Source organism: Pelecanus crispus, chromosome 1 (assembly GCF_030463565.1).
Source record: "Pelecanus crispus isolate bPelCri1 chromosome 1, bPelCri1.pri, whole genome shotgun sequence".
NCBI lineage: Eukaryota > Metazoa > Chordata > Aves > Pelecaniformes > Pelecanidae > Pelecanus > Pelecanus crispus.
The window spans coordinates 121,924,506-121,938,073 of record NC_134643.1 but is presented as its reverse complement, the minus strand read 5'-3'; the positions used below and the strand labels follow the sequence as shown (position 1 = coordinate 121,938,073).

At 43.7% G+C, this 13,568-nt stretch overlaps 1 protein-coding gene across 1 annotated transcript in view; it reads left to right on the top strand.

Annotated features, from left to right (window-relative positions):
• URB1 (URB1 ribosome biogenesis factor) overlaps positions 1-13,341 on the top strand; it is a 58,828-nt gene extending 45,487 nt beyond the window's left edge. Inside the window, exons 31-39 of the mRNA XM_075716504.1 lie at positions 1,672-1,832; positions 2,202-2,313; positions 3,306-3,412; positions 3,950-4,093; positions 5,509-5,618; positions 8,877-9,053; positions 9,982-10,223; positions 11,900-12,502; positions 13,136-13,341. Coding sequence (XP_075572619.1) covers positions 1,672-1,832; positions 2,202-2,313; positions 3,306-3,412; positions 3,950-4,093; positions 5,509-5,618; positions 8,877-9,053; positions 9,982-10,223; positions 11,900-12,502; positions 13,136-13,341 — 1,862 coding nt within the window. The remainder of the gene's footprint in view (positions 1-1,671; positions 1,833-2,201; positions 2,314-3,305; positions 3,413-3,949; positions 4,094-5,508; positions 5,619-8,876; positions 9,054-9,981; positions 10,224-11,899; positions 12,503-13,135) is intronic.
• Positions 13,342-13,568: the final 227 nt, after the last annotated feature.

The window sequence follows — 13,568 nt, the reverse complement described above, 5'->3', positions numbered from 1 at the left end:
CACAGGCAGAAGGTAGCGGAAGGCATAGATTAGGTGTCTCTCTGGGCTCTTTTTCTTTCTCCTGTCCTGTTGTTGCTACTTCTCTCACCATTTTTACTTTGGCAGTCAGGTGGTGGCCTTGCCCAGTGCCTGGAAGTAGAGCGGGGTAGAGCTATATCTGTACAAGCTCTGGTCATGTGAGAGGTATTCCGTGATAACAAACGAGGGATCTTTTCGCTCACTAGGAGAATGACTGAGGTGTTTTGCATTACGCCAGTTAAACTCGATTTGCTTTGGCGAGGAGCGGTGTAGGGAAGCGTATGGTAATTGCTAGTATTGAAGTAACTTGTAAACCCACTCACTGAAAAGATCTGTTATTGCAATTCAGTGATGCCTTTGCATTGGTCATGTTGCAGTGGGCTGGTTGGGAGGCAGTGCTGGGAGGTGGAGACCCTGCCGTTGCCTGGCCCGTAACTAGCAGAGCAGGGTATGAAACTGCTGGGCACGAAATTGAAGTAGGAGTTTTGGCAGTTGAGGAAAAGATGAGGGAAACAGCCCAGATGCTGGTGCAGGGACATAAATAACCTGTGATTTTTACATAAATGTATATTTTATACATATATATATATTAGTTGTGTGTGGGTGGTGGTAGGGGAGGAAATCAGTGGACCAAATATAGGTGCTTGTCAGTAAGACTACAGCCTCTTCTTAAATAGGAATATTTGCTTCTCAGAAACTTCCTCTTGACCTTCAGTGTGAATTACAGAAAATAAGTGAATATTGTTGCTAAACTCAGAACCGGAATATGTTTGCACTTTAGCTGGTAAAATACAACTGAGGTGCCATTGTATTCTGTTACTGGTGAATGGAATAGAAATAGCACAGGAGATACTCTGGAGGTTTCATGTCAAGTCATTTCTAGCTGTCAGTGGGTAGAAATGGCACAAACTCTTCAAAACATACAGCCCTTAAATGAGAAACTCTAAATCCTGATGGCAAAGCACTATGGAAGATAAATGTTAGATTCAAGGATGTGTTTTCTGTTTGGCTGGTTACTGTTCGTTGCTGGATTTTGTTTGTCCCAGAAGGGCATAGGGGTACAGTTTAGTACTTTGCTTGGAACATGCCTTACCAACAGACCACTCATGCCTGCATGGTAACAACTGGTGCACCTAATGGCTTATTTATGTATTATTCTCCTGTCCGTTCTATTGCAGAAGCTCTTTAGTGCAGCTAGGCTTTTCGTTGGCTATGCTGATCTTTCTTTCAGGCACAGACTTATCAAGTGCCCAGAAAATGTTTTGAGGAGGAGAGTTTTCCATCTTGTTCTTCTTTGTCTTAACTTTCCTGAAACAGTGAGATATGTGATGTTTTTACAGAATTTACTCCTATCTTTGCATGGTCTAGCAGGCAGAATCGTCTCTGTCTCACGTAAATGAGACTAACCACATTAATTTCAGCTCAGGTAAAGAATTCCTGTTCAGGAATTTGATTCTGATTTGCAGAATACTGTTGTTAGCTGAAGGAGCCTTCAGCGTGCAGTGAAGTAACAATTTGTAGGGGTAGATCTAGAAATTAATGTTTACGAATAGAAGTTTTGTTAAGGATTATAAGCCCTGTTATATCCTCTATGACATGTCAATATAATGCACTGGGTCTTTTTCTTTCATTTTTTTCCCTCTTCCCACACAGAGTGTGTAGTGGCATGTCACAAGTTTGTTGAAGTCAATGCCCTGGGTCTAACAGTAGCTGCTCTTAGCAGCTACGATTCCACCATGAGAGCAGCTGCATATTTTGTCCTGGCTTCCTTTCGTTCTCATCTGGAAGGGGCTCGCTTTCGAGAGAAGAGTCAGGTAAGACTGAGCCTAGTTGATAGGTTGCCAGGTTAGACATTTTAGGTCATGGACACTTATGGGAGTGTTGCTGCGTTATTAATCCATCTATATGCATATGGTGAGAGACAAAAAGAAGCTTTTTATCCTCTATTCCATTGTTTTTCCTCTATCGCTTTGTGTTTCCTCCTGTTATAATAAATGGGCAGAAAATGGGGGGAATATGTGTTTTAGAAATTCTTAGGAATTTTATTTGTAGGAATGGAAGTCCCGATGGGTTTTTGATTTATGGCCTATGAAATATCCTAAAAGCTTATTTAGGTATTCTCTCCTGTTGTATTTGTTTGGGTTATGGTTCAAGCTTTTCTCCCCTGGGCTCTTGTGCTGCAGTTGCTGTATCTCTTGGATGCTGTGCAAAATGGAATCGGGCAGCCGAACCTCAGATTTACCTTCTCTTTGACCCTCTACATTGCTCGTGTGGCACAACAGATTCTGAAGCCAGGTACTGTAACCTACTGTGCATGTTGAACTCCTGGGGTGAGTGACTGTGCATGGAGTAATGTTCTTGACCGATACTGGAAGATGAGATAGCTGTGATGCTGGTAGGAGCCATGAAGTATGCTTTCCTGTGTTTCAAAGAAAAACTTTCAGTGCTTGTGTAGACCACCTTACTGGAGAAGTGGGAAGTGCCATCTTGATTTGTGTACAAAACCAATCTGATCCATCAGGGATGAAGACACTGCCTCCTTGTAATTTTGGGGTGGAAGTGGGCAGAGGACTAGATGAGTAAAACTAGATGAGTGTGCAGCTCCTGTTCAGCAGATCAGAGTAGGTTGGCCTGAGCATCCTTTTGTCCTTAGACACTGAATCAACAGAAGTCACTGTTGCGAAGGAGAATCATAGCATCGGGGAGTAGTTCAGTTTAGAAGGGACCTTATGATGTCTTTAGCTAAACGTTCTGCCCAAAGCAGGGCCAGCTGTGAGGGCAGACCACTTTGCGCAGGGCTTTAGAGGTCTGGAGGCTTTCTAGGATAAACTGATCTTAGAAAGTCTCCAAGGATGGCGAATATGTAGTCTCTCTGGGCAACTTGTTCCACTGCTCATGGGGGACACGTCTGGTCTGTAGGTTAAAAATTATGATTGCCTAACATGAAGTGTTAGGCTTGAAACATGGAGAGATTTGCTTCTCACTTTGCCGCAGATTTCTGTTTTGTCAATGAAGTAACGTTGGATTTGCTGAGATCAGAGCCATATTGAATGCTTATCTTCTCACCTGCTTTGTGTGCACTCTGAATGAACTTTTCGTTTTGGGGAAGAGGGGGGATGGCCAATGATATAATCAGTCTTAGAGCAGAAGGCCTCCTCACTGTGATTAATACATTGTTCTGAGAGCTAGCTGAAACACTGGAAAATACAGGTTCCATTTATTTTTCTGCATGGTTATATATTGTGAATGTTGTCTTCCTCCACAATAACCATTGTTTCTCTTCACAGAGGAGCACATGTATATAAAGGTAAACAGATTCCTTCTGTCACACCAGTATTTGGACCTGAGGAAAGTACCAGGGTTTTTCCAGCTTTTCTACAGTTTTGATTTCGAGGTAATGTAAAAATTCCTTCTTAGGTATCCACTAATTCTTCAGAAAAATAATAGAAAAAAGCTGTAAAAATGCAACGAAATCTTATTCTTCTGTAGGTAATTAATTAGAGGCATCTTTGTTTTGTTTTTATATTGGAATTAGAAGTATTATTTCTGGGTTTCTTTGTTTGTTTTCTTAATAGTAACACATAATGAAATCATGAGTTGTGCTGCACGTGGTCTGTAAGCGCAACAAGCAGAACATTCTGCCCTAGCTAGCTTACATTCATGTTTGAGTTTAGAATATTAACATTGAGTTCAACTGAGGTATTTTAGAAACAGCAACTTCTAAAGTTCCATTATCAGTGCCTATTTGGGCTGCAGAGTAACTGTTCCTGATGGATGCTATTGATTAAATTTGATAGGGTTTAAAATGGAGAAGTCTAGAAGAAGCTATTAAGCACTGTGCTGGCACTCCCACGGAACCAGTTTTTTGTGCTCGTATGAGCAGGCATTATTTTGAAATGTCTGATGGTGGTATTTTTCTTACGGCTTCTAGTACAAAACAGAACGTGAATGGATTCTCAGATTTCTTGGAGAAGGGCTGCGTGATAAACATTGCTACGAGCTTTATGACTACCAGAGGATTTTCCAGGTCATTCTTTCCTTTTTCAACAGTCCTTTGTGTGATGAGGGCTCCCAGGTAAGAATCATAGAATCGTTTAGGTTGGAAAAGACCTTTAAGATCATCCAGTCCAACCATTAACCTAACATTACCAAGTCCACACTAAACCAGTTAAGGGTAGACTAGACTAAACCATGTCCCAAAGTGCCACGTCTACCCGTTTTTTGAACACTTCCAGGGATGGTGACCCCACCACCTCTCTGGGCAGCCTGTTCCAATGCTTGACTACCCTTTCCGTGAAGAAGTTTTTCCTAATATCCAACCTAAACCTCCCCTGGCCCAGCTTGAGCCCACTTCCTCTTGTCCTATCGCTACCTACTTGGGAGAAGAGACCAACACCCACCTCACTACAACCTCCTTTCAGGTGGTTGTAGAGAGCAATAAGGTCACCCCTCAACCTCCTCTTCTGCAGACTAAACAACCCCAGTTCCCTCAGCTGCTCCTCATAAGGCCTGTGCTCCAGACCCTTCACCAGCTTCGTTGCCCGCCTCTGAACACGCTCCAGCACCTCAATGTCCTTCTTGTAGTGAGGGGCCCAAAACTGGACACAGTATTCCAGGTGCGGCCTCACCAGCGCCGAGTACAGGGGGACAATCACCTCCCTGCTCCTGCTGGCCACGCTATTCCTGACACAAGCCAGGATGCTGTTGGCCTTCTTGGCCACCTGGGCACACTGCTGGCTCATGTTCAATTAAAAAAAAACAAACCCAAAACCACAACCATTTGCATGGTTTGGAGATCTTACACACATACAAAGCAGAAGGGAGCGGTTGACTTATCCCTTGCCCTCTTGAAAATCTGTTCCTTGTTGATTTTGTGTATGTATGGAGGGGGAAATAATTGCTTATGTCTAAACCAGAGTCACATCCTTGTGCCCTAGAATTGGAACAAGTCCCTGCCATCATGGAACCTCACTCAGTTTCATCAAATGGTGGCCTGGCTCTAGTCATATTTCTATTGCTTCATGGAAAATATTGCAGATACCGCAGTTTTGCTCATATGGTCAGGGCCTTTGCTTTTTTAGGTCTCCTTATTCCCTAACCAGCATGTTACCTGTACAGTGCTTTAGCAGGAAGAAAACTCACATGCCAGAAGCTCTCATGTTCATAAGCATCCACCCTGAGAAATCCAGTCTGTTGAAAGAATCTCAGTTAGGTATCAAAATCTTGGACAAAAAGAGAACATTGCCTTGCTACCTTAAGACTTCCTTTTAAGAGTAGCATCTGTGTGTATGAAGCCTTGAAAAGAGAATGTCTTTTCTTCCCTGGGGTTGCTACAAACATGTGGTATTTGGTAGTGCATTTTAACTTCAAGTTGATCAGATGCCAGATACCAGTCAGATTGCTAATTATATCCTTCTGAAAGATTGATAATAATTAGATCCTAACTATATTCTAATTCTGTAAAAGAACAAATTATATTTTCTGTTTCAGAGTCGTATTCTGGAGATACTACAAAATGCTGCCCATGTCACCAGAGCTGCCTATGAGCTGATACAAGATCACAGCCTCTTAACCTGGATACTGCACATCTTAGAGAAAAGGTAACTAGGGAAATACTACTGAAAAGGGAACAATTTTACTGTCCACAGTAGAATAATTATGCAACTGAGTATGAAAGGGTGACAGGTATGGAGATGGCCTGTCAGCAGTTGTGACATTTGGCACCTAGGGCTATACTGCCAGAACTTGTTGAACTCCGAAGCATTCCCTTGTGTTTCTAAAACCAAAATTAAGATGCTTTCAGGTTGGAGTACGAGGGATGGGGGGGGGGGGGGGGGGGGGCACTTCATGTTTTTGATAATGCTTTCTTGAAAAACTTAGAAAACAAAATGGCACCTTATTTTAGCATATGTGACTTTCATTTCAAATACCCACAATTCATATCCTGTCATAGGACCTCCTACACAGTAATTGGCACAATAATTAATTTGAGCTGTCTATAACATTTCTCCTCCCACTCCTTCCTCCTCCCCTTGCCTCTCCCTCACATATATGCACCCATGTGCACACACACATATGCATGCACGTGTGTGCACGCACACACGCAGAATCTTTTTTGCATAGATTCCCCTGGCAGGTTCAAGCAAGGTTTCAGAATCATCTACAGTGAGACTGGCTGGCCTGAACAGGTTCCCAGTACTGCTCCTCTGTTGTACACCTCTCTTTGGTACAATTTGGTACATTTGGAAGTGAAAAAGCCTGGATTTTGCCTCTGGCACCCAATACTTACTTTGTGGTTGTACTTTAGAGAAGTATTCTTGCATCCTCTGTACAAAAATGAGATTGGTCCTCCCCCCGCCTTTAGAATAACCAAGTAAATACGGCTCCTGATACTGTGCTGTAAACATTGCTGTTATGTCCCTAAGACTTCAAGTAATAAGGAACCAAGCTGTCTTGAACAGTAACTGCTTTAAGGAAGTGGTGGCAATGATTGCAATGTAATGGAATACCTGGCAGAGCTGTGTAATGAAAGATGCAAGTTAGAAATCACTAGTCTCATGCAGGGCTCTGATCATAGAATCACAGAATGCTTTGGGTTGGAAGGGACCTTTAGAGGTCATCTAGTCGAACCCGCCCAGGGAGCAGGGACATCTTTCACTAGATCAAGTTGCTCAGAGCCCCATCCAACTTGACCTTGAACGTTTCCAGGGATGGGGCATCTGCTACCTCTCTGGGCAACCTGTTCCAGTGTTTCACCACCCTCATCATAAAAGATTTCTTCCTTATATCTAGTCTAAATCAACCCTCTTTCAGTTTAAAACCATTACCCCTTGTCCTATTGCAACAGGCCCTGCTGAAAAGTTTGTCCTCATCTTCCTTTCAGTACTTAAAGGGGGCCTGTAAGGCTGCAATAAGGTCTCCTCAGAGCCTTCTCTTCTTCAGGCTGAACAACCACAATTCTCTCAGCCCCTCTTTCTTCATAGCAGAGGTGTTTCATCCCTCTGATAATTTTTGTGGCCCTCCTCTGGACCTGCTCCAACAGGTCCATGTCCTTCTTGTGCTGGGGGCTCCAGACCTGGACGCAATACTCCAGGTGGGGTCTCACCAGAGCAGAGTAGAGGGGCAGAATCACCTCCCTCGACCTGCTGGCCACACTTCTTTTGATGCAGCCCAGGATACGGTTGGCATTCTGGTCTGCGAGCACACATTGCTGGGTCATGTCCAGCTTTTCATCCACCAGTACCCCCAAATCCTTCTCCACAGGGCTGTTCTCAATCCCTTCATCCCCCAGCCTGTATTGGTACTGGGCATTGCCCCAGCCCATGTGCAGGACCCTGCACTTGGCCTTGTTGAACCTCATGAGGTTCACATGGGGCCACTTCTTGAGCTTGTCCGGGTCCCTCTGGACGGTATCCCATCCCTCAGGCATGTCAGCCGCACCACTCAACTTAGTGTCATCTGCAAACTTGCTGAGGGTGCACTTGATCCCACTGTCTATGTCATTGATGGAGATATTAAACAGCACTGGTCCCAGTATGGACCCCTGAGGGACACCACTTGTCACCAGTCTCCATCTGGACATTAAGCGTTGACCACTGCTTTTTGGGTGCGACCATCCAACCAATTCCTCATCCACTGAACAGTCTACCCATCAAATCCGTATCTCTCCAATTTAGTGAGAAGGATGTTGTGGGGGACCGCGTCAAAGGCCTTACGGAAGTCCAGACAGATGACAGCTCTTCCCTTGTCCACTGATGCAGGCATTCCATCTTAGAACGCCATTATGTTGGTCAGGCAGGACTTGCCCTTGGTGAAGCCATGCTGGCTGTCTCGAATCACCTCCCTGTCCTCCATGTGCCTTAGCATAGTTTCTAGGAGGATCTGCTTCATGATCTTCCCAGGCACAGAGGTGAGGCTGACAGGTTGGTAGTTCCCAGGGTCCTCCTTTCTGTCCTTTTTAAAAATGGGTGCAGTGTTTCCCTGTTTCCAGTCAGCAAGGACTTCACCTGGCTGCCATGACTTTTCAAATATCATGGAGAGTGGCTTGGCAACTACATCAGCCAATTCCCTCAGGACTCTGGGATGCATCTCATCAGGTCCCACAGACTTATGTGTATTCAGGTTCCTCAGGTGGTCATGAACCTGATGTTCCCTTACAGTGGGAGGGACTTTGCACCCCCAGTCCCTGTCTTGCGGTCCATCTACTTGAGAGGTGTGGGAGGAGAGGTTGCTAGTGAAGACTGAGGTGAAGAAGTTGTTGAGTACCTCAGCCTTCTCCTTGTGAGTTGTTACCAGTTTGTCAGTCTTGCTCATCACAGGGGGTACGCTTTCTTTGACCTTCCTTTTCTAGCTGACATACCAGTAGAAGCCCTTCTTATTATCCTTTGCATCCCTTGCCAGCTCCATCCACACCTTGGCCTTCCTGACCCCATACCTACACAACCAGGCAATGTCCCTATACTGTTCCTAGGATACCTGTCCCTGCTTCCACTGCCTGTGCCGTTCCTTCTTGCCCTTTAGTTTGACCAGCAGGTCTTGATTCAGCCATGCCAGTCTCTTCCCTTCCTTGCCTGATTTCTTACACCTGGGGATTGAGAGCTCTTGTGCTCTGTGGAAAGTGTACACTACTATGTTTCCCCAGCTGCAGCGTGACAAGGAGGGCAGTAACCAGGGCCTCTGTGTGGCTGGGGCTTCAAAGGGGTGCGCTGTCATGCCCTGATGGGGCCTGGCTGAGAGGCACCTGTTGCATTCACGGCTGCAGAAGTGCACTAGAATATGGTGCCTTCTAGGTGATGGACTGGTTCCTGGTTAGGATCTGCCTTCCAATGGGTGTTTGCTTCTCTTTTTTGTTTTTTCAGGTTTCTGGAAAACAAGCTGTTAAATAAAATTATTTCCTTACTCCATACTCTGTGGCTAACAAATTTAGGAGGCAAGAGAGAAAGCAAGAATCAGTCCCAGGAGAACAGGAAGTTTCTTCCAATTCAGCTTGTAAATGAATTTCTGTATGTTTTGATCATATTAATCAAACATATTCGGTAAGTCCTTTTTTTTTTTTTTTTTTTTCTCTTTTAATCAATTTGCATGTCATCCTCTGTCCAGTTTGAAATTTATTAAGGACAGAAGAATTTCTTGATCTCTGGTAGTTTATTGGTTTTTTTCCCCTTCAGTTTGAATGTTGAGTAGTGAATCTTGATGAGATTCATTTGACAGGAAGATTTAGCTGTTTAGGTGTATTGGAATAAAATAACAACTGATGCACAGTTACTGTCAAGTTCTACATCCTTAATTATTGGCCATTTTTAAGCTGCTATGTTTTTACCTTTTTCCAGCTGAATTAGAGCCTGCAGTTAGCAATGCTATTTGCTGCAAGGATCTTTCATACTCTCCTAAGCTTTAGACTCTTTCTGTGTCTGTACTGTGCCTGCAAATTGTACGAGGAGAAACCATGCAAAATTCAACACGACAATGTTAAGAAGGGGTCAGTCTCTCCTCTCCAGATCTGGAGCACCCTGTCTAAGCACAGCAGTTGCAGCAGGGATAGTAGAAAGCAAATGGGTAACCAGTTCTGTTTGGGTTCGTCATAGCACCTGCAGCTCTTTGTGCAGCCAAGTATTGCCACAGCCTGGAGAAGCTACGTTTATTTTTATTTCCTCAAAATTTTGAAAGCTCATGCAAAATAAAAGTGTAAGTAAACCTCTGGACTTCTGGCCTCTTGCTTGTGTGCTATCTGTCTTTGCTATTTACAGGCAGGAGGGTAATACGTTTCATGGTCTGTTCTACCAAACACTAATGGAGGGAAGCCCTGGGGATTCAGTGGGAATGAAACTAATTATAACTGGCATCCTGAGAAACAAAAGTATATGCCTAGAGAACTGCAGGAGAAAACTCTAGGAAGAGACTGTAAGGAGAAAAAACCTCTACTTATTTTATTAATTAGCATGCACTTTTGTTTTCTTTTCATAGGACTAATTTAGATCTAGCCAAACTGACTCAGTTTTTCAGTACGCTCAATTCTGTGCTGCAATATCGTGCTATAGTTGTTGAGGCCTTCAAAGAAATGGGCCGGTTCACTGTGAATGACAGCGTTCTCTCAAACAAAGAGATCCTGCTGCTGCTGCATAAGTGGAGCGTCACTGGAAAAGACCTGCAACTGCAAGAGGATGTGCAGACTCTTGCTCAGAAATACCAAATCAAAGAATTACTTAGTAAGTACTAAAATATTTCAGAAAAGTAATACTGTTGAGGCCGTTATAAGCTAACCATACAAGTGAGGAAAACTTTATAGGAAGAAGTATTAATAACTTTCGTCAGATGATCTGATAAAGCTTGGGGGAGGAGGAACGGAAATGGAAAGCCATTTTTCAGGTCTTTATTGTAGTGATTTCTAACTTTAACACAATTCCAGAAGCTTTTTAGAAATACAGTTTTAAAAAGGGAAAGAGCTTTAAAATGAAACTTAGTTGCATGTCTAGAGTCAGGCTTTGAAAAATTATATTCTTAAATGAAACGGTGCTTGGAGGCTTTGTGCTCAAAGACTTGAACCATTCTGAGTGTGGATGAGGGATCTCAAAGAGAAATGTGAGTAAAAACTAGCAGTGAAGCAAATGAAAATGAAATAGTTAATTTTTCTTATTGTCATCAGTGTTGGAAGAGAGCAAAAATACATTTGGACTTGTATGACTTCTCTCTTGTTACCTCTGTGAATAAAATGTAGAAGGAACTTTGTAGTGGGAGGTGTTAAACAACGCTGGATTCTTGCAAATACAACAACTGCTCTTGGTGCACATAATAAACTTCTATGGGTTTCTTTAAGTGTTCTGTATCAGTTAAACTAGTTTTTAAAGTATCACTGTATTTAAGAGATATACTGTGTAAGCTTTAGTTTTTCTGAAGTCCTTCATACCGTTTTAGTGTCTTTCTGAGGATTTTTAGAGACTTATAGTGACATCTGCAACTTACTATATATGAGGTTTAAAAAAAATCTGTTGCTCCAAGTCTCAGGAGCTTATAAAGCAGTCACAAAAACGGTTCCTTATCTGAAATTTTGTTTCTGAGGTTATGTTTTCAGGAGTTGCCCCCATCCCCCACAGCCCCCTGGGGAAAAAATACTGAAATGCATTTGGTTGATTTTAAGCTGCAGGGTGCAACATAATTGAAACTTCTGATGATGTTCTCAGTGACTGCTTGAAAGCAAATTGCCGTGAAATGCTCTGCGCAGTATGGTGGCGGCAAAGTGCTGTTGCCGTTCGGGAGCTTTGCTGCTCCTGTGACGCAGGCAGCATCTAATGGAGGGCAGCCCTGCATTACAAAGTTCGGCTGCCTGTCTCTTCCCTTGGGGTGTGAAAAATTCACGTGCCCTTGGTTGACAGCGCCTCGCCAGCCAAACACTCAGCCAGGATGCGGCTGTGCTGGCGGAAGGCAGACTTCGCTGCCTTAGCCTGCGCCATTCAAAAGCCACCCAGCTGTGCTGGTATCTCCTTCCGTGGGCAGGCGTGTGCTGTGCCTCCGCTAGCCCAGAGAATAGCGGCTTGAGCATCTCTCATGAGGTGGCGTAAATAGCGTAGCCTTACTGGCAAAACCGCATCTCATGGACCTCTGGAATACTGCCTTGGCTTCGCTGGGCTGTGGGCCGGGGCCTGGGTGGCATTATCGCTCGCCTCAACGTTAGGCGATTCCGTTCAGAGAAGTGTTTTGGCCTGGGAGCTGCCTGTAGCCATTTGCTCTGAATTGCATAGGCTCAGTTAGGCTGCTAAATGAGGCTAGTACTTGTCCCTTTAGCAACTGCAGCAACACACGATGCCGTCTTTTTTGCGTAATTTTGTACCAAGAAAATCCTTTGGAGTAGCTGATGTTTGTTTTGGTGGTGTTTTTCTTCTTACAGAAAATATTAAAGAAAAGAACAAATCTCAAGCCTCATCTCATGCATATCATCACATTCGGAAAAAGAATGAGATAGAGAGGGAAGACGACACTGCTGCAGACCTGAAAGTCTCCGAGCTGGAGAAATGCAGAGATCATCTGAATTCCATATTTGCCCACTGGGAGCCTGTTTTCCCAGCGCTGCCTGCCAACCATCGAGGGGAGCCCCTCAAATCTGCTGACCTTGTGGATGAAACAGACAGTCTTACCTGTGCGTCCACTTATGTAGTAACTAAATGGCTGGTAAAGTCCATGGTTGAGCACAGCCTCAATGTGCAAAATGTTTCATTAACTCTGCAGTGGCTACAGAATTGCATCTTGCCACAGCCAGCGGTAGTGCAGGAGATGCTCAGGGATGAGACATTGAGAAACAACATCTTCAAGTTTTACACCCGGGTCTGTGAGGCCGGCAGTGGGACAGCCGGGCTCCTTAAAGAGCTCTGTTTGTTCAGTTCAATCATGCTTCGCCTAATGGATGCTCAGGGCCTGACCAGCAACAGCTTTCACGAACTTGTAAAAACGTTGTGCCTGTCAGCAATGACGGAAGAGGATGCAAACAAGAAAGGTAACTCGTCTTTTCACTCATGTAACAAGGTGGCGATGGTAGAAAGTAGGTAGTTCCATGGTTGTTTTAATTCATCAAAACACTTTGAAGTTTTCCCACGTCCGTTGGTGCTCATAACTTTAGAAAGTAAAAGCTATGTATGTCTTTGGTGGTATGGGCACGGGGGTTGGTAGCACAGAATAGGGTCCCGCTGTAGGTGTCTCTGATAGTACAACGGTCATACTCTCTCAAAGAAACTTTCCTTTCTAGGACTACAGTGGAGGTCAGCGAGGTACAAAAAATAGAATTCCAAGGGGAAAAACAGTCTGCAACAAATGAGTCCATGTGGGTATGGGTTCTGATCCATATGCTGTTTAGTGTTACCATTTGATAGCAGAAGCCACAGGTCAGATTTCAGACTTTTTTTATTTAGAGAGGTCAGAAGGTTGTGCTAACAAGAAACTGTTTTCATTGCTTAGCGTGAGGAGGATCATTGGCTTTGCATGGGCAAAACCCCACAAATTTTCCATCTAGGAAGAGAGTTAGGAAACTATTTTAAAACATAGGTCTGGAGGTAAAATGGTTTGGTTTTGTATCACTATGTGGAAGTAGAAGAACGTCTGTTCTGATTTTTCTCTGATTTTTCTTCCACAGCTGTTTGTGTATTCCTGACTTCTGTTTACATTGGGGACATATGGCTTGGAGCACAGGAGCCAGATATGTTAATAACCCATGTCAAATTGATCTGCAGCAGTACAGATGATAAATTAAACGATGATGACTTGGAAACTCATAAACAAGGAGAAGAAACTATTGTGCCTCTTTGCAAAACCCTTTACTTGGCTACATTGGGGCATTAATTCAGCAAACTGACACTTAATCTTTAATGTTGCACGCTCTGCCATCGTTGCTGCGAGCCATGAAACCCTCCTGAACAACAGGAGAACATTTGTATATTCTCCATACAAATCTAACTTGTTTTGTCATTAAGATCAATATTTTATTACTGTGTGCAAACTCAGAGGGGGGAAATTGTATTCATCATCTCTCAGTGGAACATTAAAGCTATAATTTCCCTTTTCTTGAA